The following is a 26,187-nucleotide window of genomic DNA, read 5'->3' on the forward strand; positions in this document are numbered from 1 at the left end:
AAATACCAATTCTGGATCATCTTTTCTTAGAACTCTACATTGTGCTGTTCCTCTGTTATTCCTCCTGGAAATGTATGAATACATTCACAACAAGGAGTAACAAGTTGAGGGGTGTCCCCACACAACCAGATATTGGCCAATCAGTACTCACAGTCTCAGACTATGTAGGGACAAGTGCCTTTAACAAGGGTAATAGAAACACCCAGTTGTCAATATATTCATACATTTTTAGTAGGAATAACAGAAGAACGGCACAACGCAGAGTTGTAAGAAAATTGTGATTTTATGGGGGGGGGGGCATTCACTAAAACAGTCATGTCAGGAGGGCGGAGAGGTCCTCTTTAAATTGAGCTTCAAGGGGTATTCCCATCTCACACATTTATGACGTATCCACAAGGTATGCCATAGATGTCTGATAGGTGCGGGTCACAGCACCCAGGAGAAGAATGACTGGAGAGGGGCCGTGGCACTCTGCAGTCTGCTCTGCTATTTCTGTAACCCTCATAGAACGTGAAGAGGCGGCACATGCATTACCACCTCTCCACTTAGTATCTTCTGGAATGGGATGCCTCACCAGGTGGGACATAGACCCCTGTTCTCGATATAGATGGGACCACAATCGATCAGAAATATAAGGCTTATACAAGAGATTGTCTGAGATTGGAGTCCCCCTTTAACGCATTCATAATATACCTGGAAGGAGTAAACGGTGGCTAATACCAGATGGGGCTGTATACACCACAAAGCAGCACTGTGTCTACGCTGCAGGACTACTTCACAGGACTACTCCACAGCTCATCTTATGTACCACGTCACGTGACAGTAGCATGCAGGTCCACCGGTACATTGTGATAACTGGGAATCCATGTCAGCTGTAAACACTAGAATAACCCAATAGTCCAGACATGGCAATACTTAGAAGGGTAGTCTGCAGCTGCACCTCCCCAGCGGTTGTGAAACTACATGTCCCAGCATGATTTGAGAGCCAGGGCTGCAGGGGCACAGCTTGCAGACCACGGATTTAGGGATTTGTCAACTGCCATAGGAATCACGTATGGGGGGCGGTTTGCTGCTCTTCAGTGGTTGTAAAACTACAACTGCTAGCATAAGCATGCTGGGAGTTGTAGTTTCAGAGCCACAGCCTGATAAATCGGATCTGTAAAGATGGCTGCATTACAGACAATATAACATAATGACGGGGCTTACCAGAAGGCAGCATTGAGGAGTAAGTGGAGCACAGCGCTGTGCCGGGGTCTCTCCCACACCAGCACGGCCTGCAGGTAGCTCAGCACCGGCTCGTAGCTCCCTAGCTTCCCCAGCAAGGCTTCCTGCACAGCCCGGACCTGCTCGTCCCTCTCCCTAGAAGCCAAGCTCCGGGATCCGCTTCTCCTCATCCTCAGCCCCGAGTTCTCATCCTCCTCCTCCGCTCTCTGCGCCATCTTTAATTCGCTCTGCCTGCTCTTCCGAACTCACCAGGTGGTCAACATTGACGTCACTCCAGGGCGCTGACGTCAAAACATAAGATACGGTCACACAAAATGCATATATCCGGTTACTTGACAAACCACATCGATATAACATAACTCACCGACAGATCAACCGGAGCCGACCCACTACTTCTAAACCCCCCCTTACAATCTCCGCCGACGCAAGGCTATACACAGCGCATGCGCAAAGCTGTCACCCATCAAAGATCATGGCGGCCCACACTTGCTGACAGACCCTGTTTTTGCCGTGTATTTTTTCCGTACAGACTTCGTCCAATCAGGTTTGACTACAGGCCCCACAAGACCGCCTACTGCCTAACTCTTACTGTGTCCGTACAGACCCTATACGTTTGCAATTCATTTAGAATTGAAGCCGCGCCCGTGTACCCGCCCACTGAGCGCGACATTCTTTTTCCGTACAATCACGTTAGAGATCGGCGGTCAAATCAAACATGGCGGGTTCCTTGGTGTAGTTCTTGTTGCTTTGTTATTCCGTACAGTGACGTAGAACCGCCGTTAGAGATCCTGAGCGCGGGTGGTGAGGCGGGAGAAGACCTCAGTGAGCACCATGCCCCGGGAGATCATCACCCTGCAACTCGGCCAGTGCGGCAATCAAAGTCAGTATCATGATATAATTTATATTAACGGTATCGCATGCTGTTCATTATGTATATGTGTGTATATGTTCTAGCATTACCGGTGTATTTATGTCAGTAATGGGGCTCAGAAGTCGTCTATAGTGTGTTATATAATTTAATATGATAGAAATGCATCGTGGTTAATTGCATTTGGTGCTACGTATCCACATACCAGTCAGAGTGCCCATTCCTAACCCCTGCCACCGCCGAAAGCGCCTACAATGGGCACGTTGGAGCAATAGAAGAATGTGGCCCGCCATACCAGGCGAAACGGGTGTTGGGTGACCGCTGTTCTCAATATAGGTGCGGGTCCCCGAGCTGGGGAACGTATCTATCAGACAATTATAGCATATCCTGTGGCTATGCAATAAATGAGTTGGGCTTCGTTCACATCTGCGTCAGGGCGCTGTTCCGTCTGAGCTTTCTGTCAGAACGGAGCCCTGGCTGACAAACTGAAACCATAGTTTTCCATCACCATTGATTTCAACGGAACGGAGCCCTGACGCAGATGTGAACAGAGCCTAAGATGGTGCCAGATACAACCGTACGCCTCAAGTGTTGGGACTTACCCCTTAAAGGGTAACTAAACGTTTAACAAACTTCTGACGTGTCATAGTGACATGTCAGAAGTTTTGATTGATGGGGATCCGAGCACTGAGATCCCGACAAATCACTAAAACCAAATGGCCGAAGTGCTCGTGTGAGCGCTCAGCTGGTTCGTTTCTGTTCGGCTTTTTCCGGAAAGCCGATGTATTGGAGTACAGGCTCATAGACTTTCCCCCACCAATCCAAACTTCTGACATGTCACTATGACCGATCAGAAGTTTATCGAACGTTTAGTTCTCCTTTAATCGTTGAATTCAGGTGTTTTATGCAGTCCCATTGCCACAGGTGTATAAAATGCAGCATCTCGCCATGCAGTCGCCTTTACAAACATTTGTGAAATAATGGGTCATTCTACAGAGCTCACTGAATTCCAGCGTGGTCCTGTAATAGGACGCCACCATTACAAGTCAGTTCAGGAAATTTCTTCTCCTAGATATTCCACCATCTATTGTGAGTGATATTATTGTAAGTGGAAGCATTTAGGAAACTCAGCCACAAAGTCGAGACCCGTAAAGTTACAGAACAGGGTCGCCGAGTGCTGAGGCGCATAGTGCGTAAAAGTCGCCAATTCTCTGCTGACTCAATAACTGCAGAGTCCAAACCTCCTCTGGCATAAACATCCACAAAAAAAAAATGGAGCCTGGAGCTTCTTGGCATGGATTTCCATGGCTGAGCAGCTGCATTCCAGCCTTATATCCCCAATCACAATACCAAGCGTCGGATGGAGTGGTGTAAAACGCGTCACCACTGGAGCAGTGGAAAGGTATTCTGTGGAGTGGTGGACTACCCTTCCCTATCTGGTAGTCTGATGGAAGAGTCTGGGTTTGGTGATTGCCAGGAGAACGTTGCATGCCTGGCTGCATTGTGCCAACTGTAAAGTTTGGTGGAGGAGGGATAATGCTATGGGCTGTTTTTCAGGGTTTGGCCTAGGCCCCTTAGCTCCAGTGAAGGGAAATCCTAATGAACTAGAGCAGAGATTGCGAGCCAGGTCCTCTCGACCATCATCCGTGTCTGACCTCACAAATGCTCTTCTGGATGAATGGGCAAAAATTCCCTCAGACACACTCCAAAATCTTGGAGACCGCCTTCCCAAAAGAGTGGAAGCTGTTTGAGCCAGAAAGGGGAAACCAACTCCATATTAACCCCTTAATGACCGCCACTATGCCTTTTCACCACAGCTGTTAAGGGTACTTAAGCAAGAGCCCCGCCTTTTCACGGCTCTGTGACATAAGCCCGACACGTGTCCTGTGCCAGCTAAAGACTGCCCGACACCTGCTCTAACAGACGGGATTGATTTCAACATCGATCTCACCCGTTTAACCCCTTAGATATAGCGCACAATAGCGAGCAGTTTGGAGGGAGGGTGCTCCCTCTCTCACCCCACCGGCACCCTGCAATTTCAATCGCAGGGTGCCGATGGCTTCTATGGCAGCCGGGGGCCTAACAAAGGCCCCCAGGTCTGCCTATAGTGGATGCCTGCTAGGCCATGCCTGAGGCATGACCTAGCAGGTGCCTGTCATTTTTAGGCTGGGTTCACACGACCTATTTTCAGACGTAAACGAGGCGTATTATGCCTCGTTTTACATCTGAAAATACGGCTCCATTACGTCGGCAAACATCTGCCCATTCATTTGAATGGGTTTGCTGACGTACTGTGCAGACGACCTGTCATTTACGCATCCTCGTTTGACAGCTGTCAAACGACGACGCGTAAAATGACTGCCTCGGCAAAGAAGTGCAGGACACTTCTTTGCAATGTAATTTGAGCCGTTCTTCATTGAAGTCAATGAAGAGCAGCTCAAGATTACGGGCGTCATAATGCGAGGAGGAGCTTTTACGTCTGAAACGAGGCAGCTGTTTTCTCCTGAAAACGGTCGGTCTTTTCGAACGTAAAAGGCAGTTCTCGTGTGCACATACCCTTACACTGACAGGCAATAATACACTGCAATACAGAAGTATTGTAGTGCATTATAAAAGCGATCAGAAGATCGCATAGTGAAGTCCCCTAGTGGGACTAAAAATGAAGTTTAATAATAAATAAAAATCCCAAATAAAAAAAATGAAAAACCCACTTTTTCCCTTATAAAATACTTTAATATGAAAAAAATGTTGACGCAGAAATGAAAGTTATAGCTCTTGGAATGCGACGATGGAAAAACTTACAAAATAGCTTGGTCCTTAAGGTTTAAAATAGGCGGGTCATTAAGGGGTTAATGTCTATGGATTTAGAATGGGATGTCCTAGAAGTGCCTGTAGGAGTCCCAATACTTATGACCCATATAGTGTATATCTATCTAGTATATTACGCGTACAGATTCACGCTCACTTTTTCAGTTCTTTTCTTGTGACACGCATTTTAGAATATAAATTAATATTTTTGGGACCATTGACGGCTGCCATTAGAACCACAGTGTGTTATGTCTTTGATTCATGAACGTTGGAGATGGATTGGACAACGGATATACAAAATTATATCCGTTCGTATCATTTATTATTTATTTTATTACCATAAAGCAGGACAAGAGCCGGTCATGTGGACTAAAAAAATTTCCTATGGTGGGGGGGGTCTGTGTTGCAGTTTTGTATTCATCCATCTGTTTGGCGTTTCCATTCGCGGCCAAATGCTTAGAGCTGGACGCTGACCGGGTCCATCATATCTGTCCTGGCAGAGGTGGTCGCACACTGCTTTTTATTCCAGGCAGAGCGTTCACCTCTCAGATGGCGAATAGTGATAGCCGTTGTAAGCAGAGATGGACGCAGGTAAAGAAGCTCTCTACTCTCGTCTTAGACTGCTCAAAGTCCTGGTCATGAGTGTCTAGACTGGATGTGGACACCATCGTTAATATTCCATAGGTGTGTTGTAAATATGGCACTCTATACGGAATAGCTTCATGTGTATATAACATGTACTGTGTAAGTGGGAGCCGGAAACCTGCATAAGTAGGGCTATGCTATAAGGGTCCAGTCACACAGTGCGGTCAAGTTGTGGTATGACCACGTCGTGTAACTAGAGCCTAATACAAATTCGGTGGATGCTAAACCCACTGAGCGGCCTACCAAAATCTTCAGTGCTGCAATGTAGCACGGGGTATATACAAACAATGTGCCACTTAGTGGGTGCATTGGCTGGTCTTAAAAAAAACTAATGCCCTCGTTTAAGGGTGTATGAGCTAGAGATTGGTAAGTTTGGGCCGCTTCCACCCTTTGGCGGGTGCATTTGCAATGTTAGGTCATATGGTCATCATAGAGTTGGTCCTCTGCACGGGATCCCTTCTGTTATGTGTGTATAAATTATTACGTTGTATTTTTATACTCTGCATGCTGTGCACTTTGAAAAAAACCAAAAAATATTTTTGGAAGCAGAGTATCTGTTTGGAGTGTGTGCTATATATTTTTATCACGTTTGGGGATGAGCACCAAATGTTGCGTGGCGTCTGTTTCAGCGTTTTTGAGAGCACAAGCTCTTGTTGCTGTAGATATATGATGGTGTATAGAACATTTTCACTCATTGATCTAATTTTTTTTTACGCTGTTTTTGTCTAAGCTTTGGATACGAGTTTCAGGCACAATTGTAAGATATAATTCATTAAAAAAAAATCCTATTTGTCACAAAGTAACATGAAGGTGGACATGGCGATAAATAACATGTTAAGGCCTAATGCACACGACTGTGGTGATTTTGCGGTCCATTTGTCCGCAAAGAACTTTCCGTAGTTCTTTCGTATTCACGGATCCACAAAAGAACAAAGGCTGGAATTGATGTCTCCAGTTTGTCCCAACCCCCAGAGTAGGTCACGTGATTGCTCTGCACGACAACAAGGGTATTCCCTGTCGTCAATTGTGGACGACAACCCTTGTGCCAGTCGCAATAGTCACCATCCCATAGACTTCTATGGGCGAGTCTGTGCTGCAAATATGGACAGTGAAATGACATGTCCTGAGTTTTTGCGGCTCCCCTCCGGCATCTGTATACATCACAGTCATGTGCATGGGGCCACATAAGTGAATGGGTCCCGGTGTGCTATCCGCAAAATTGCGGAAAGCCCACAGACAATAAAACAAGTTTGTGTAAGTTAGGCCTAAGACTATTGCAATTGTCCGGTTATCTGCTTTCAGGAAATACATAGGGTGTGAGGACGCACTCGCTTTTTTGTTTTATAAGTTTTAATGAAAAGTATTTAGAAAGTTGCACAAAACACAGATGCTGTTTTATCAAAAATATTTAAAAGTCTTTACAAACAGATGTTTGGTCTCTTCTGGTGATCTGGTGAAGATCTTCTGTAGACATAGGTGACATGTTTCAATGCTGCACGTTTTGGACTTTTATTTTTAGGCGTTGCGGTGTCGAATTTTCTTCGTGGGTCAGACTTTTAGCCTCAATCATGAATCTTTATTAACTTTTTTTTTTTTTTTTTTTTTTTTTTTTTTTAACATACAAATACACTGACACAAAATTGTACGAAGGCATTTATAAAATGTTGAGGGAAGTCTTTAGGAAAATATCTGGGTGTTTTAGTATGAATTTTTCATTTTGTTGTTCAGGTTTTATATACACATGTCAAGATTGGTCATTTTCCTGGCTATCAGAAGTGCAAAATGGCCAGAAACCCCTGGCACCGAAAGGGTTAATTGTTGGTTTCTGTCAAGCTGAGCCATTTCTTGGTGACAGTCACGATTGCTGCCACTACAGTTCCCAGTGAGGTTGTCATCCGAACCGCAGCATGAAGGCATTATTGCAGAACAGTAAATGCCCCTTATTTTATTTTTCTAGTTTCATACTGGTGATAAATAACCTCTCATGTTTCTTCTCTCCATACAGTTGGGTTTGAGTTCTGGAAGCAGCTGTGTGCAGAGCATGGCATCAGCCCAGAAGGGATTGTGGAAGAGTTTGCAACTGAAGGCACAGATCGCAAGGATGTATTCTTCTATCAGGTGAGAACTGGCGCTATGACATCTCTGCCACCACAGTGATTTGTTTCGGTGGAAGGGACGTTCTGAAAGATGCGTGGAGTGTTTTCCTCAGGAGTATACAAAACTATCTGATCGCTCTATTTCTGTCTGCTTTATGTTACGCCATTTGACGTATCCAAGAGCAATGACATCATATGGTGTATGGCAGGGGTCTCAAGCACGCGGGCCGCATGTGGCCCCTGGGGCTGTCATCTGCGGCCCGCGGGACACACAGCCGCTAGTATCAGCTCTGCTCTGGGACTCTGTGGAATTCCCTGACATCGCTGTCCATATATGGACAGTGATGTCTGTTTACAGAACCTGCATTAATGTCCAGAGCTGTATTCACAGTTCTGCTGGTTGTCATTGAAACAGTCAACACCCTGGTTGACAGACACACTCCTGACAGCTTAGCAGAAATCCTTTATTGCAGTGGGGCACTTAATATACTTAAATAAATATCAGCCAAATCCGACTGGATTGGCCAACAATCTAATGTGCAAAGGGGTCTTCCAACTCTACACTGACATCAAATGTTGGTGGAAGAAGGTTCGGACATGTTGGTTTTTAACATGGCTAATTCTTTGTTCCCCCGGGCGATAAGCTGCTATCAGAATGGTTTGGCAGAGGCTTATTCCCCTCTCCCCAATGAAAAGCATGTTTATGGTGAAGTTGGAAGGCATAGCTGTCGGCCACTCGAGCTTCAGCCAACAGCTGTCTTAGGTGTGTGGCTACATTTCGGTTTCCCTACATCAGATTACCATACAGTGCCTGTTATAAAGATGACACTTCCCAGAATGAAAGTCACCAGAGAAAACTGTGTACGCATTGAGCCACCAAGGAATGTTGCTGGGAAAATCATTTGAATGCCTCTTTCCTATAAATAGAAGTACGAATTCCATACAATATATATACTAAACTACTAATACTGCTATATAACCTAAAAACATAACTGATGAGAAAAAACAAAGTTATATCACCATTGTAAAGCCAATGACCAGACCGGAGTTATTCCTGTCGAAGGGTCTTGGAATGGTAAACGTCTTATTGAAGCCGAGCGAGCCTTGTACGGACTCATAGACTTTCTATTGTGCCTGTACATCGCTCGCTTGGCTTTCTGAAGAGAGACGTTCAGAAACGAAGCGGCACAAGGTTTACCTGAACGCTGGGGGTATCCGTGCTTGAATCCTCACCGATCAAAACTTCTGACACGTTAAAAGTTTTATGAAAGCAGCAGAAGACTATTGATTCACCCATCGAGTCCCTAATATTTTTTTCATGGCTTATATACCTTGTTCTTTGATAGTCCTTATCTGCACGTGTTTATCTGTAAGTGGCTTAGACTATGGATTTTGTTTATACTGGTTTGTATACTTCAAAATATTGCTAACACGTTGTACTCCTTTCTACCTTGCGACATTGATTGAACCTTGTTATCTGTACACTGAAGATTTTGTATTATCATACGTCTAGGATTTTGTCTGCACCGTTTTAAATTAAAACAATTAAAAAAAATAAGTTTTATGAAAGTATGGGTAGTCTTCATCTAATGCTACGTATGTGTGGACATTGATGTGGCTGGAGATTTGGATCCACACATTGTCACTATGACGAGGAGTTTGTACTTCTTTATATTTAATATTGTTTGTTATATCCGCTGTCGTTATTTTCACATCATTGGGGTTTTTCTTTTGTACACGAAATGTGTTAAATTGTATTTGTATATATTGTAGTATGTCTGGCCATTCAGTCATCGTTGTATATCTGATATGGGAGTAACGTAAATATTTTATAGCCATACGAAGGTTCCAGCTAGCCGGGTTGGGAAGAAACCCTTAAATAAAATTTGTAGCATAAATAATACATTATTAGCACTGGCCCTTGTCTTTTATATAAACTCACATTTTTACAATGTTTCCCATTATTGGTTAGTCTTACTTTAATGTAAATAGCAGAAGTGAGTTTTAGATATGTTTGTTTTGTTTTTTTTTTGTTTTTTGTTTTTTTTTTTAGTCTGGACTATTTTACAGTCCACTACCTGGTTTGTTTGTTTGTTTGTTTTTTTGTTTGTTTTTATATAAGTATAAAGGAAATGAGTAGTTCTACAGCCTTTAGCTTTGATAGGACACTTTTATGTATTCATGAAAATATTTAATCGTGACAGATACTTCACGTGTATCAAATGGCTATAACCAGCCACATCCTCATTCTTGTACAGCCATCATGGATGAGATCTGGTCATAAGGCCTATAGTTGTACAGATCACTAAACACATTTGAGGTTGGTTGATGACCTAAGCATGAATGGTGATGTCCTCATCGCTCTCCCAACCACATATACAATAATGACACTGAATCCTGAGGTTGACCGCTAGTTGTGAGCCCAGCCCATACATTCTGTAATATTGTCAGCGGCTTATCAGGTGCCATGCCACATAAAACACAAACATCAGTACCTTTGTTTCCTGGGTGCAGCTAACAAGTTCTGCCTTTTGGAATTTTTTAGCCGACTACACAATTTTCTTTTAATTTCCTCAACTAGAGTAGGCTCTTATGTATGTGTCCTGTTCTATAGTTTGAATTTCTTCTTTATACAAAAATGTTATTACTCATATAGTGTGCCAGGGAAATATTCATAGGTGACATTGACTTACATTTGCTGTCCCGTGTTCTAGGCCGACGATGAGCACTATATCCCACGAGCGGTGCTTCTGGATCTGGAGCCGCGAGTTATTCACTCCATATTAAACTCCCCATATGCAAACCTCTACAACCCTGAGAATATCTACCTGTCTGAACATGGCGGAGGAGCTGGGAATAATTGGGCGAGTGGCTTTTCACAGGTGAGTGAGTGTGCCGTCATACCCATTGGATTGCCATATGTGTATGTGTGTGTGTGTGTGTGTGTGTGTGTGTGTGTATATATATATATATATATATATATATATATATATATATATAGCACTAAGGCAAATCTACCGCCTGTTGTATATCTGTATTATTAGCTTCTCATAGTGAGGCCTTATTCAGACTAACGTAGAATACGTCTGTGTGACGCCCGTCAAAACAACGGCAGTCACGCGGGCACGTGTATTTCAATGGCGCCATTCACACGGTCGTTGTTTCAATGGACCGTGTGAAGGGTCTGTTAACAAATAGAACATGTGCTATTTTGTTCCATTTTCACGGATCCCTCCCTAGACTCAAGTCTATGGGGATCCGTGAAAACATCAAGTTTTTCACGTCAGAGATTCCACACGTTCGTGTGAATCAGGCATAAGAAGCTCTGGCTTTCATCTGGCATCCCGGTCCTCTGTATCTTCTGTTCTTTGCTTCGTTTTGACAGGCAGGCAGCATTTTTATTCCAAGGAAGATTATAGTCTTTAGATAGGTGAATACTACAGTACAGAGGGTTTCATTAGTCTTGCAGAATAGGGCAGTTCAATCCTCTCCAGTACTTACTCCACAACAAATTGGATTAAATATGTTGAAAATCTGCCGATGTCTTTGATTATTTGTAGGAATATTAGTTTCACACGGACCAGATCCCTTAGCACTTTCTCATGCCGTCACAGGACTGGTATGTTACATTAACAATATGGCACGTTTTCTTTGCTCATTGTAGATCTGAATAGTCTGTGAACTGCCTTTACTTTTTTTTTTTTTTTTTTTCTTGTAGGGTGAGAAAATCCATGAAGATATATTTGACATAATTGATCGAGAAGCTGATGGCAGTGATAGTTTGGAGGTAAGTAAAAGTGAATGCAGCTAGCGAGAAATAAAGCACTGTGCCCATTGTACTTTAAGGGGTATTTTGGTTCCTACAAGTTATCACCTATCCACTGGATAGGGGATGACTAGAAGATTGCTGGGACCCACGCCGATCGCCAGAACGGAGGTCCAGCGTCCGCCATGCCCTCCAGTCGCAAGCCAGGAGGAGTTGAATTGTGTAGTTGTCGTGCATGCGCCCCACCGCTCCATTCCAACGCTATGGCTCGGCAGTTCCCAGCAGTGCCATAGACTTTGAATGGAGCACTCGACCATCTGATCAGTCAGATCTTGGAAAGAGCAAGAAGTTAGAGAGAAGCCTTAACTTTTCATTATACAATAATTACACTTTATTTACCAAAAGTGTATCAACTCTTTTAAAGGTTTTCTCTGCTTCAAATATTCTCTATTTTTTGGAAAGGTCTCTTGACAACAAGCTGATGACAAGTGTCCTCTTGCTGGGATCTCCAGCGATCAGCTGTAATAAGGGTTCAGCTTTCCTGCAGCGCCCCCACAGGGGAAATTAAACACTAATACAGGACAGGTCCTCCAGAGAGAGAGACGCTCTTTGTAAACACTCTCCACTCTGCCCAAGATATGTTGATCATGAACAGAGGGCCCCTCTATTAATTTAGAATTCACTAATGGTGTATAGGAAAAGGAGTTTTCTAAATTGGACAACCCCTTTTAAGCTGAACTTCCCTGGCTTTCCCATTAACATGCTTATTCACATTGTCTGAATCTGTATGTTATTTCTATGGTGGTAGAGGGACAAGAGGTTGCAGACGTCTGGTGCAGTTTATCTCATAGGGAAGACTTAATATAGGTAAAAATCCCTGGTTCATCCCCATTTCCCCCACTGGTAGACCTAGGGAGTTTAGGTTGTCCCCATACGCATTAGATTATTGCCCCGATCTTATTGAAACTGCGACGGTGAGCTGACAAAAGGTTATTGTCTATGACCAATTTTTAACAGAACTGGTTAAATTGTGTGTTGGCTTTTTAGAGCGGAGGGTGGGAGTTGTACCCGCTCGTCCATGGATTCATAGTGAAGCTCCACTTTTTTTTTTTTTTTAACAGGGATTTGTCCTTTGCCATTCCATTGCTGGTGGTACTGGTTCTGGTTTAGGATCCTACCTCTTGGAGAGATTAAATGACCGGTAAGTGTTAGGAACTGGAGCATGTCATGAAAAACCTAATGCAGGACCTGGCTTGTTTATATGGTTTTATAAAGTTTTCCTGCATTAAGTAAATGGATTAGAAGTTCTACACAAGCAATTAATCTGTATCTAGTTATGAATATTTCAGTGTGCTTCATAATAAACATGCTCATCCTCTGTTCTTTTGTTTCCCAGTTATCCCAAGAAGTTGGTCCAGACTTACTCTGTCTTCCCAAACCAGGATGAAATGAGTGACGTAGTTGTTCAGCCGTACAATTCACTCCTGACTCTGAAGAGGCTGACACAAAATGCTGACTGTGTGGTAAGATTACATATTTGTGTATGAAGCACAAATGTGATGGTTTCAGCTGGCCATAGGTGCCCAATTTATACACCCTGTTATGCCTAATGTATGACTCAGGAATTCATAGAACACCAACAAGAGAATCCGTGTCATGCTCCGCCCCCTTCTGCATAACACAGTGCATCTGTTTCACCCAGAGTTGTCCTTTAATTCTTCTGGTGTGGCAGATCATTTGTCATAACTTTGCATCTGCTTGGGGTTTAACACCAATTTTTATTTGCTTTGTAGGTGGTTTTAGATAACACTGCATTGAACAGAATTGCTACAGACAGACTGCACATACAGAATCCATCCTTTTCCCAAATAAACCAGTTGGTGAGTGCTCCCTTATTCTGGCTTTCTGAATTATTTATTGAACAAAACTGAGGTTCCTACCAGTCGTGGTATCGCAACCTTTGTGCCACTCTGCTGTGAGAGTACAGCATGGCATTAACTTACCTGCTCTGTTTGGGCTTTTGAAGATGAAATGCACCAAGGTAAACGTACAATCCATATTAACACCTTCCCGCAAAACTACGTGCCTGGTAAGTAAATTGCAATTCCGACGTATTTCATTCCGACGTACCAGGCACGTCCGTACTTTAAACTGTCACTGTGTCAAGCGACAGGGTTACAGAACTGGCAACTCTGCTCTAAAGCAGAGTTGCCGGGTAGGAGATGCCAACATGGGACCAATCCGAATGGTCCTGTGCAAGCAATCGCTGTGATTGGCCAGTCTGCACAGACTGGCCAATCACAGCGCAGGAGGAGTGTTTTGCTGGCATCTCCAGCTCTGTCAAGCTTGCTTGTGTCCCGGAGCTTGACAGAGCCAAATGCTGTCTGACAGGGCACAATTTGTTAAGTAAAGACTAAAAAAAGCTGGCAATCAGCCCTCTCACCAGCTGCTGACACATGTAAACCAGTGACCACCTCCTTTGGTGCTCATTGGTCATCTGGTGATCAGTGTCACTAGACCCCACTGTCCGAGGTCCTGGTTTGGCCCAAATATGGCCTAAAGGTTGTACACCGCTCTGTCCCTTCTGAGCCCCGCCATGTGCCCATACAGCCAGGGCCGGCTACAGGTTTATGTGGGCCCTTGGACGATAGACTTAGTGGGCCCCTTTGCGGGGTACTTACGGCTGCAATAAAATGGTAGAAAACTGCAGTTTGTGCCCCCATATAGAAGTTAAGCCCCAATTATAGATAATGCCCCCCACTTCCCTCTTGTAGATGGCACCATATAGCCCCCCCCCCAACAAATAAAATAAGACAATTTTATACTCGCCTTGACCCCATTCCCGCGACAAACTGAGCCTCTCCAAAGCATCAATGCCGACTGAACCCTTGCGTGATCCTGTGACGTCATCACGCCGGCCTGCGCAGAGATCCCGTCGACCTGCAGCCTAGTAAATGGCAGAGCAGGGAGATACCTCCCTGCTCTGCCATAGTGTTTAATAGTATCTGTGCACTAAGGACGCAGATACTATTGAATGTGGCGTTGCTGCCGCTGTAGCAGCCATAGCGGCACCACAGCGGTAGTTACGCCACTGATGGCATAGTTGGTGGCAGAGTGGGCCCCCTAAGTGTAGTGAGCCCTGACATTTGCCCTGCGTGCATCAGTTTACAACCACATATGGGGTATTTCTGAGTTCAGGAGAATTTATGTAACAAATTTTAGGGTGTTTTGTTTTTTTTTGTTTTCTTACGCTTGTGAAAATGAAAAATTATGGACAAAGTTTTTAGTGGAAAAATGCAATTTATCATTAGTACAGTAACTTCTATGTAACACGTGGGGTCGAAACTATCACTATGCCCCTAGATAAATTCATTAAAGGGTGTAGATTCCAAAATAGGGCCACTTTAGGAGTTTCCTTTGTACTGGTACTTCAGGGGCTCAACGAATGTGACATGGTGCCTAAAAAATATCCTAATAAAATCAAGGTCCTAAAATACATAAGGTGCATTTCGGAGGACTCGCTGAGCTACGCTGTTTCAGTAAGTCCCATAGAACTGAATGGCAGCAACGGAAACTGCGTAGCTCGCATGCTTCTAGAACTGCCATTTACTACTATGGGAGTTACGGAAACAGCGTAGCTCAGCGAGAATCTGAGTCTCCTGCATAAAACAAGGCCTCATACAGCCACGTCAATGGAAAAATTAAAAAGGTATGGCTGCTGAAATGCAGAGGCGGGAACGGGTCATTAAGGCCTGTTCAGGTTTGGTTATTAAGGGGATAAATGACTGAATAATAGATATGTGTAAATGGTTCTTAAATGGGAATTTTAAAGATAGAAATCTATAGATTATAGGATATTATGCCTTACATGTCTGAGAGGTGGTGGTCCCACTGCTGCGTCCTGTAACCCCAATGTGCCTTCAAGACCAACAAAACCCAAGGGCGAGGAGACCAGGTATAGGCACATTATTCTCTGATAGTTTGTGGAAAGCTGTGGTCAAATGATTGCATCGTTCAAGTTATATCCCAACAAATAAGATTGTCCGGAAAACCCAATGGAAGTGGTGCAGATATTGGCAAGAAAAATATCAGGACAAATATGCTACAAAATGGGTACAGCTTAATTTCAGACACCTTTTATTCTGTAATATTTCAGCAGTCTATAGGGTGATCTGCATGATATGTAATCATTCTCAATCAACTGATGTATGATATACTGTAATATTGTATTTTATTGCAAGCTTAGAGGTCAATAAAACGAGTTTAAAAAAAAAATAAAAATATTTCAGCATTCTCCGTCCTGCTCTGGTAGATTGTGACTAAGAAATCTAAAAATCGTCCATAAAAGACTTTTACTGCTGATAGCCAGACCGGCACGGAGTGACCCGGCGCTACTAAAACCATTCCTTACACCGCTCCGAAGGCTCAATAAGTGGAATACTAAAATATGGAGGAAGCCTGGAGTGGTATGATTCCGCCACAGAAAAAGTACTGCAGACTACCACAATGCCAAATATATGCCCCACAGTCTTATTACCAGCGAGCAGAGACCTGAAGAATGGCGCTGCACTAGATAGATAGATACATTTCATTTCTGACATTCAGTTTTTTGTAAAGATTTTTTATTTTTTTTTCTAATCTGTGAAACTTCATAATTTAAAAATAAAAAAAAGAATCATCCTATGTTTGTGTTGTACAGGTATCCACCATAATGTCCGCCAGTACTACAACCCTCCGCTATCCAGGCTATATGAACAACGATCTGATTGGCTTAATTGCGTCTCTCATCCCCACACCACGTCTGCACTTCCTTATGACTGGATACACTCCACTGACTACAGACCAATCCGTAAGTAAAAGAGGGGAAGAAAAACGACTGGCACCAGATACTGTGGATATAAAAGGCTGCTCCAGGAACCATAGTTATGTTACGATGGTATATTACTAAAATACTATTAGTGGTCCTTTTTTGAAGAAACTATTTAAATGCCCTCATAGGAAGTGTTACCTGATAGAAGGTCTGCTGCTGGGGACCCCTCTCTATTATAGTGGACCTTCTACAGCTAACCTGTAATAGGTTGCGGAGCAGGTGATGTATATCATCTATCTATGTATGTGTATACTAGTCCTTCTCAATGAATTAGGATATCATGAAAAAGTTCTTTTATTTCAGTAATTCAATTCAAAAAGTGAAACTCATATATTATATAGATCCATTACACACAGAGGGATCTATTTCCAGCATTGTTTTCTTTTACTGTTGATGATTAACAGTTCATGAAAACCCAAAATTTAGTCTCTCAGAAAATTTGGCTATTGGGTAAAAGTTGAAGATTTTAGACTCCTGGTGTGACACGCTAAACAACCAATCAACACAAAGCACCTTCAAAGGTTTCCTAAGCCTTTACAAGGACTGGTCTGTTGCTCAAAGTCCTGTTTTCAGATAAAAGTAAATTTTGCATTTCATTTGGAAATCTCTGTCCCAGAGTCTGGAGGACGAGTGGAGAGGCTTCAATCCAAGTGGCTTGCAGTCCAGTGTGAAGTTTCCACAGTCAGTGATGGTTTGGGGAGCCATGTCATCTGCTGGTGTATTTTATTGTTTGGAATACTTTCAAAAGCTCTGCTTATAAGCCTGCAAGTATATAAAGCGTTAATTTCGAATTTAACCTCAGGTTTCATAGAGGGATGTCAGAAGTTGTATTTGCTGGGGGTCCGTGCCCTTTGACCCCCCCCCCCCACTTGTTTCTAGAACGAGGGCGATGCAGGACTTGTCATAGAGCTGTGCCCTGTTGACCTCTCTCCACTTTACTCAGAAGAGACGAGGACTTTCTGTAGACTGTAATGCATTCTAATGGCCTGTCCTCCGACATCCGACTTTTGGGGCTGGAGTACAGTCAGGTTGCTCCTTATTAACCATTCACAGTTTGGACGTCCAGTAATTGCAATTGGCACCTTATTATTTTGCTTTGTAAAAGTAGCTTGAACCTCATGGCTCTGCTACAACATGCACAACTTATCAGGGGCTCCCCGTAGTGAGAACTTCCCTGTGATCTGTTTCTGGAAGGAAGACCCTGCAAAAACAGTAGCTGTCTCATTGGGGGATACAAACTGTGGGTATATGCTGTTGCCACTAGGAGGCGTGAAACTAAGGCTACAGTCACACGAGCGTGACAGATTTACGCGCCTAAATCTGTCCATGTGCGATGCGTTTTAACATCAGCTTGCTTTGTGTGTGGCGTGTTTTTCACGCACTTGCAAGCACTTTTTTTATTCAATGTGATTGATGCGTGAAACACGGGCAGCACACGGATGTGTGTCCATGTGCTGATCGTGGTTTTCACGCAACCATGACCCCAATGGGTGACTAGGTGCGTGAAATACACCAATATAGGACATGCAGTGAGTTTGACGCAACGGACACTCGTTGCATGAAAACTCACGCATTTGTGAATAGCCCCATTGAAATCAATGGAGCCATGTGTTGTGCGTTGTTTCAATGCTTGGTTGACCATATGTGAGGAAGGATTGCGGCCCTTCAATCCTTTTCTTCCCACCCATTGGGACTACTTTGGGACGTTCCTTGATCTGTGTCCCCCAATTAGACAAACAAGCAAAGTGGATTATTGAGTACTCACCGTAAAACCCTTATTTATTTTTTGTGTCTGGTCCATTGGAGGACACAGCGCTCACCATCTCCTTTATTTTAATTTTTTATAAAGTTGATTACCTTGTATTCTTCTCCTTCTGTACAGACTGAATAGGCCGAGGAGTGGCTAATTCAGGAGGGCCAACATTTTACATATTTTTTCTTAGTGTAACGCCTTCTAGTGGCAACCACATATACCCACAATCTGTGTCCTCCAATGGACTGGATGAGAAAAGGATTCACTAAAGACTATAAGGCTGCAGTAAAGGGAGTGTTATTTAGAAGTGTGTATGTGTTTCTTCTGGAGTGGCAGTGAAGTTCCGTGATCTCCTGCCATGCTGAATATCTGACACATCATACTGAATTCCATAAATGCTAATAACCGGTTCTCCTTTCGTATAAGGTACTTGGGGTGTGCCTTGTGCCTGGCTCATCTGGTTGCTTCTATATTTACTGCCTGCATGGAGAGAAGATGACTGGTTCACCCCATCCATCATCTCCTCTTAGTCAGAAGAACCATATGTAATCTGTTCGGTCATGCTCTTTATCCGTGTGTGTCTGTATCCACAAGTCATTAAATCCATATTTTACTCCCTGCATTCATGAAGGATATTCCTAGGAGAAGCCGATCTAAAAGCCTAATGGATTATAAGCGGGTACATCTGTGTGACTATTGATTTTCCACTCTGATAGATTGACCTTGTAGTATCACTGCTGCATCCTCCTGTGTGCTCTAAAAATAAGAAATGCTCTTTTCGATATTCTAATTATTTTCTTTATTACTTAGTGTGTTTTTTTTTAGTAAGCCTTTTTTTTTTTTCTTCATGAAAATGTATTAAAAGTTAAGTTTTGCTCTTGTTTTTGTGGAGCTGAATTTCAGACGTAATGGCATGTGCAGGCGTTTTTCGCAGCGTCCATTACGGAAGTAATTGGAGCTGTTTTTCTATGGAGTCAATGGAAAACGGCTCCAATCACGTCCCAAGAAGTGACATGCACACCTTTGACGCGGGCGTCTTTTTTACGCGCCATCTTTTGACCGTCTGCACAGAACATAGTAAAACCCATTCAAATGAATGGGCAGATGTTTGCCGATGCTTTCAAGCAGTATTTTCGGCCGTAATTCCAGCAAAAGACGCCTGAATTACGTCCGTAAATAGTGCGCGTGAACATACCCTTATAGTGTGTTTATGTAACTGCAAGTAGCTGAGTAACTTTTAATGTCTATCTTCTGATATTATTACCATATGACACTTCTGTTCTCCGTTGGTCTTGTGCTTTTGTATGATGCTCTCGGAGGCTTCATTATACGGGGGTTTTGTCTATAGGTGGCCAGTGTGCGGAAGACTACAGTGCTGGACGTCATGAGGAGATTACTGCAGCCCAAGAATGTCATGGTGTCCACCGGCCGGGATAGGCAGACGAACCACTGCTACATAGCAATACTGAATATTATTCAAGGCGAAGTGGATCCTACTCAGGTGAGTGGAGGAAGTAAATGAGCATAAGGTTACATTGAATAGTAAGTATATGATTACCAGACTCCATCTGAAGTCTGTGGTCGTCTGTGAGTTTGGACCGGACGGGTTCCCAAAGCCGACATCAGAACACTAGTTGAAATCTCAAAGCAACACCAAACTGGATCCAGAGCGGTGTGGTCCCTTCTGAGCTCTGACCTCCATAGATGATCTCTTGTATCCCCTCGATCATGTTCCTTGTGGTTTTATTCTCTTGCAGGTGCACAAGAGTTTGCAGAGAATCAGAGAACGAAAATTGGCTAATTTTATTCCATGGGGACCTGCTAGCATTCAGGTGGCACTTTCCCGGAAGTCTCCATACCTTCCATCTGCACATCGGGTCAGCGGACTCATGATGGCCAATCATACCAACATCTCATCTGTGAGTAAAGAGACTTATTCCTAAGATCTTTCTTGTGGCCATGTTGAAGGTGACTGCTTTACAGCTTCACAAGCATTCGGGCATAACCCTGAGCGGCAGAGCCTGTTAGCAGAATGCAGGCTGCAATTTGTTCCATCCTGTATTCTCTTCATGCACTATAGTCACAGCCTGTCATGATTTGTATGTTCACCTACAACTGTACGGGCATGTTGGGAGTTGTAGTTTTGTAACAAATAGGAGATCACTGCTCTAGATACTAACATTGAACGCATCAGGTTCAAGTTGTGTGATTTTAGTGAAGCCAGCACTAGGTGGCGCTGTTGCCTCGCTGCACGTCTAAGCAGCATTGCATTCACATCCATCCTTGAAATGTCATTTTCCAAATGCCAATATATCGCTTGAGAGGCTCAGGGTTGTATCTCAGTGCTGCAATGCAGATGTAAGGCTCTCACACCCTAATATTCATCTCCAGAAAACCAATAACCATCCAACTTCTAAAGCTCTGAGTATTTCCACTGCAGACCACACGATTGTCTCCATTCTATATTTAGAACTGTGATAGATGTGTATGTATGTATGTGTGTGTGTATGTGTATATATATATATATATATATATATATATATATATATATCCCTGTTTGTCCAGACCTTCCTAGCTTATAAATAGAATGCAAGAACCGCATTGAAGACTGACACAGTCATAGCAAATAAACCATCTTCCTCCCCTTCTTAATTTTCAGCTGTTTGAGAGAACGTGTCGGCAATACGACAAGCTGAGGAAACGTGAGGCCTTCCTGGAGCAGTTTCGTAAAGAGGACATATTCAAGGAGAACTTTGACGAGCTGGATAACTCCAGGGAGATCGTCCAGCAGCTGATAGACGAATACCATGCCGCCACCCGCCCGGATTACATTTCATGGGGTACTCAGGATAAGTGAGCGACTACTATAAGGACATAGCACTACAATTTTGGAGCACAGTGTGTTTGCGTATCGCACAGCACGGAAGGTGGGGGATCACCTGTAAGTAAGAACGTAATCCCATTTAAATGAACTGCCTTGTGTCACCGGGGAGCAGCATATTCTGGTCACGTGCTCTAGAGCGCCTTGCAGGGGAACCAGATGAAACTGCAGATCGTCATAAGCTGTTGCTTATGTTGCTAAATAAAGCGCTTCAGACCTCCATGTTATTTGTGTGATGAAGCCAGCTAATGCTTATTCATTGTATATGAAGTAATGATTCGGCCATCCAGGCAGACCTCGCATTACATTTTCAGGTATAAACCATTCATGTAAAGATTGAGAAATTCCAAACCTTGATGAATGTTTACTGAGCAGGGTAGAAGGACTCTCCTTCAATATAGGAAGAAGTGCAGGTGTCACCAGGTCATTTAAAAGTGCAGCATGGGAAGTCTCTGATCTTGGAGGGATCTAATGTGAGGCGACTGACAGACATGACTTTGGATTAGGGTGCCGTGTTCTTTTAGATCAAGTACTATATGTGCGTGTTGTAACCTGTGAACCACCTGCACTTGTACTTATACTAGTAGCTTTGCTTTCCCGATATGATGACTTCTTTGCTTTCTGACTCTCTCTTCATTGTATACAGTGTTGAGTCAAATTCAGGAGAATGATCCCATCATTTATTGGTGGGTAGTCCTAAAATTGTCCCTAAAAGAATTCTTTAAACCAGGTCTAGTTTTTGGAGCATCAAAGCTGAAGCAACAGCAGAAGACATTAGTATAAAGTTGTTGTCCACGATCAGAAAAAAAAGTTTTGATTTGTTTTCTGGAAACAGCGCCACTCTTGTCCACGGGTTGTATCTGGTAATGCATCTCAGCCTCATTCACTTGAGTGGAGCTGGGTAGCAATACCAGGCACAGCCCATGAACATAAGTGGCCTCAACTTTTATTTATTCTGATTTTCCTATAAATGTTTCTTTTATATGTAGCCAGAGGTGCTTTGGATTTTCACACTTTATTCCTTGTTTTAGAATTATACATTTGTTCTGTTTCGAGCAAAAGTATTGCTGATGGGAAGTAGGAGTTCATTTAGTTCTTGTATTACCACAACTGACTACTAGGAGGGAAAGATCCATTGTGTTCTCCAACCTGCGGCTCTATAGGTGTTGCAAAGCTACAACTCCCAGCATGTCCTGACAGCCACACGCATACTGGCAGTTGTAGTTTTGTAGTGAACCGATGGCACCATATCTCTGGTACCTGACAATAACTTTTTATAGGGATACATAGAACTTGCTTGCTTAGATGACCCATTTAGTTCAGCTCTCGATAGATTGTTCTCAGCTTGTGGTTTGCTTTGCTATCTCATTGGTGTAGGCTGATCTAACTCTTCTATTGAAAAATAAACCGTCCGTCCAATGGCTTGGAGCCATTTGACAGCCGGTTGTAGTGTCTTAGGGCTCATGCACACGTATTATGTCACTGTGCAACCTTTGAGTTGAATAGAGCTGTCATACGGCACCCGTACAAGTCTATGGGGCCCTGTTGTACAGCTGTATGCCTTCAGGTTAATTTAAGAAAATTTTTTTTTATATCCTATATTGGGATGCCAGTAGTCTTAAGCCATCAATTACGAATTCTTCAGCCTCCCTGTTTACATAAAGTGTAATCTTTAACACCATGTCACTTTTAGGTCCAAAATCTTATGCTGATTTCTTAAAGTGTAGCTGAACGTTTGACAAACTTCTGACATGTCTGAAGTTTTGATTGGTGGGGGTCCGATCACTGGGACCCCCACCAACCGCTAGAACGAAGGAGCTGAAGCGTTCGTGTGAGCGTTCAGCCGTTTCGTGTCTGTTCGGCTTTTTCCGGAAATAAATGTATCGGAGTACAAGCTCATAGACTTTCTACACGATACATTAATTTCCGGAAAAAGCCGCACAGACACGAAGCGGCTGAATGCTCACACGAGTGATTCAGCTGCTTCGTTCTAGCGATTGGTGGGGGTCTGTGCTCGGACCCCCACCAATCAAAACTTCTGACAGGTCACTATGACATGTCAGAAGTTTGTCAAACGTTTAACTACACTTTAATGTATCTTTACAGCTTTCAGAACGCTGGTTTTAATCCCTTGCATTGACATGACACTAAAAGATAAAATTCTGGTTACTGCATCCGCCACTAGAGGGAGTTTACTACATACTGTATTTTATTAATAAGTTCAATGTATAACAGTATGCAGTAAGCTCCGAAGCTCCCTCTAGTGGTGATGCAGGCTTCTAGAATGTTATGTCTTAAATGTGTGCCATTCAGCAGATTTGGAGCTTTGCATAAATGTTAAAAAAACAAAACACTTTCTGCTGTACAAATTTAACACAGAATCTTTAACCTATGTAGATGGTCTATGTTGGGTCCGTATATTTCTTACTATAATGGGAATCGATTCTACTAGGGAGAAACCGGTAAAGGTTTTCTTTGTCCTCTGACAGAATCCACCGCTGTTTTTTAATTAGAAATATATGGACCTAATGTAGGCGGAAAATAAAGCTGTGTGCATGCGCCATACAACTGACAGATAACAGTAGTGCTGCACTTGGCTGACCTGAGGATTATTGAAAATTCTCGCTATATGCATGAATGCCTTGTGCTTCACCGGTATCAGCTGTCAGACGATAAAGTGTCTTTTATACTAGGAAAGCATGTAGTTCATAAAATATATACATACAGAGTGTGTATTTGAGGTCTGCCTGGAAAAAACTGTTTTCGAACACGGTCTTCTCACTTTCAGCAATTGTAGAATTATTCTTATTAAATAAGATTCCAACAAATCACTTGTTTGTGTTCCATTTTATTATGTCATGGTCTGGGAGTTGTTCCAGGGTTGGAGCTGATGGCTGTATTTTGTTGGAAAAGCCACATCAGTGCCCTGCCTGTTACCTTGTATATAAACAGACATAGTAGATCAGTAATTCAATATAGCAGATTTGCCCCAAGATGTATAGTATAAACCGATCTTGGTCCTGGGGTCCCTCTCAATCAGCTGTTATCTGATAGAAAGCTTCTAATTTTGGTGTTGGTTTCCTCTACAGCGCTGCAACAATTCTTACAGGATTTTCCTAAATTGAGATCCAAACCAGACGCCACTCTTGGTTTTAGCTATTGGCTATTTAGCCATCCGGGCTACCAAGCTGTGAACTCTACCGCCCCCTATCCTCCCTTTCTCCTCAACTTCCCTGTTAGAGCATATATCCAAACTTCCTGATTTGCCATGATTCACTCAAGTTTGAACCATCTGTCTCCGGGCTCAAGTTGACTTCTCTTTTATAACCATGTAGGGTCCACTATATGGACACAGCGGAGCTGATGTATGTATAAGATCCCTAGCTCAAGGGGGTGCAGGATGCAGCTTCTATGTATATTTCACTGTCAGTGTCTAGTTGTTATCTTTGACGCTCGCACCACCGCCTTTGGACCAAAAAATATTAGAGCCCATCTGCTGATGCTTTCAATATACGGTACATAAATATCTAAAGGCTGCACTGTGGCCTTTCATTTCTGTGTAGCAGCTTCTTCATCTCTCTACTCTCCAGTCTCGCAGCAGGTTCCAGACCCAGCTCGTCTGATCTGGCTCTCATTACTCCCACTGCCTAGTTCTTGGAAGAGAATTGCTGGCAGCGGTCCTAGAGATCAACAGAAAGTTATATTTGTTCCCCAGCTTTTGTTCCTGAAATATATTCCAGTAAACTTGCTTGGCAGATTTAGGACACGTTACGTGTTTCTATACCACAATAAAAAGTTATATACGTAGAAAACATTCCTACTAACCTAAATGAGGGCAGTAAAGGGCAGGAAGTTTAGTACCATACCATGACAGGATAGCCAAATATATAGATCAGTGTGTGAGAATGGGGAAAAAAAGACTGATAATGCCTGTAATATAGAACCACCTAGACCTATGTATTTTTCATCTAACCTCTCGATCTTCAGCTCCTGTCCTCCTCGCTTCTTCCTGGTTGGTCTTCCCCTGCATAGAGTATGACGGCCGTGTCAACAGCCACATTTTAGCGTCTGTGTTACAGCCGCAAGTCCCAGAATGACCGGCAGGGTCTAATGACCCAAAACTAACAGGCTCATACATCACTCTATATGCAGATCCCCATACTGTGCTCTGCTGGTATGTATTGATCTGCACCGCAAACCCTTCTGATCCAGATGAAAGAAAGAAAGAAAGAAAGATGGCCGCTGCTACCCACGGCTGAAGCAAGGTAAGTTATAATCTTATTTTTTTTTCTTTAGGGCTTGTGCACATTTCAGTGTGCTATTCGTTTTCTTAATGGACAGCACGCTGACCCATTCATTCCTATGGGACCATGCACACCATTTTTTATTTTTTTTGCGGATCCGTGTGTTCTATCATTTGCGGATCAGTCTCTCCCCATTCGATTCAATGGTTCGTTTAAAATAACAGACCACACACGGAAACCATCCGTGTGCGGTCTGTGTTTTGCGGCCGTATGAAAGCTCATGGATGTGTGCCTGAGCCCTTATGGTGGTGTGGCTCCCTGCACTTCCAAACTCATGAGTTCCTGTATGGTAGCACAGGAATTCTACTAAGTCATCTATAGGGGTTAACACGTGGCAGATTGAAGAAATGTTTGTGACTAAGCTACTCCATACATCTTAATGGGGTTGCTGCTGCGGCATGTGCATGGACTTCTACGAGCCCTATTCAGATGAATGGGACACTCCAATTCCTGCAACAAATCTTCCATATGTGAACAGACCCTACTTTTGAAAAGCATCGGTGAATTCATCCACTAAGGCCGGATTCACACGAGCGTGTTTGGTCCATGATATACGGTCCATATGCCGGCAGTATTTCCCGGACCGATTACACTGCAGGGAGCCGGGCTCTTATCGTCCGTTTTCTATGACGCTAGGAGTCCCTGCCTCGCTGCGGGAAAGCTGTCCCGTACTATAATCATGTTTTCAGTACGGGACAGTTTCCCCGCAGCGAGGCAGGGACTCCTAGCATCATAGATAACTATGACGATAAGAGCCCGGCTCCTTGTAGCGTGTTCGGTCCGGAAAATACTGCCGGCATATGGACCGTATATCATGGACCGAACACGCTCGTGTGAGTCTGGCCTAAGAATGAGTGAATTAATCCATTATAGCTGGTAAACCTATTTGCCCATGTGTATGCCAATAGCCATGTTATCAATCTCACTGCCTGTACATGAACTAATCACACCAAGCAAATGTAAGAACATAAC

At 43.3% G+C, this 26,187-nt stretch overlaps 2 protein-coding genes across 2 annotated transcripts in view; one reads left to right on the top strand and one right to left on the bottom strand.

The window, feature by feature from the left end:
* RETREG3 (reticulophagy regulator family member 3) overlaps nt 1–1,815 on the bottom strand; it is a 23,348-nt gene extending 21,533 nt beyond the window's left edge. The window contains exons 1-2 of the mRNA XM_075845803.1: nt 1,589–1,815; nt 1,207–1,505 (exon numbers count right to left, since the gene is read on the bottom strand). Of these exons, the coding sequence (XP_075701918.1) occupies nt 1,207–1,439 (233 nt within the window). The 5' untranslated portion in view covers nt 1,440–1,505; nt 1,589–1,815. The remainder of the gene's footprint in view (nt 1–1,206; nt 1,506–1,588) is intronic.
* Nucleotides 1,665–23,739, top strand: TUBG1 (tubulin gamma 1). Its single transcript, XM_075845804.1, has 11 exons — nt 1,665–2,104; nt 7,551–7,663; nt 10,356–10,523; nt 11,360–11,428; nt 12,529–12,608; nt 12,804–12,930; nt 13,201–13,287; nt 16,107–16,256; nt 19,379–19,531; nt 19,788–19,949; nt 20,690–23,739. The coding sequence occupies exons 1-11, from the start codon at nt 2,056–2,058 to the stop codon at nt 20,885–20,887; spliced, it is 1,356 nt and encodes a 451-aa protein (XP_075701919.1). The 5' UTR covers nt 1,665–2,055; the 3' UTR covers nt 20,888–23,739.
* The last annotated feature ends 2,448 nt before the right edge of the window (nt 23,740–26,187 follow it).

The sequence above is a fragment of the Rhinoderma darwinii genome, chromosome 13 (assembly GCF_050947455.1).
Source record: "Rhinoderma darwinii isolate aRhiDar2 chromosome 13, aRhiDar2.hap1, whole genome shotgun sequence".
Taxonomy (NCBI): domain Eukaryota; kingdom Metazoa; phylum Chordata; class Amphibia; order Anura; family Rhinodermatidae; genus Rhinoderma; species Rhinoderma darwinii.

Excerpts from the sequence above, each read along its gene's own strand:
- TUBG1 (XM_075845804.1), top strand. The coding sequence starts at position 2,056 with ATGCCCCGGGAGATCATCACCCTGCAACTCGGCCAGTGCGGCAATCAA. Across the intron at positions 16,257-19,378 it reads CACTGACTACAGACCAATCC|GTGGCCAGTGTGCGGAAGAC; the intron begins GTAAGTAAAAGA and ends TTTTGTCTATAG. Across the intron at positions 19,532-19,787 it reads GCGAAGTGGATCCTACTCAG|GTGCACAAGAGTTTGCAGAG; the intron begins GTGAGTGGAGGA and ends ATTCTCTTGCAG.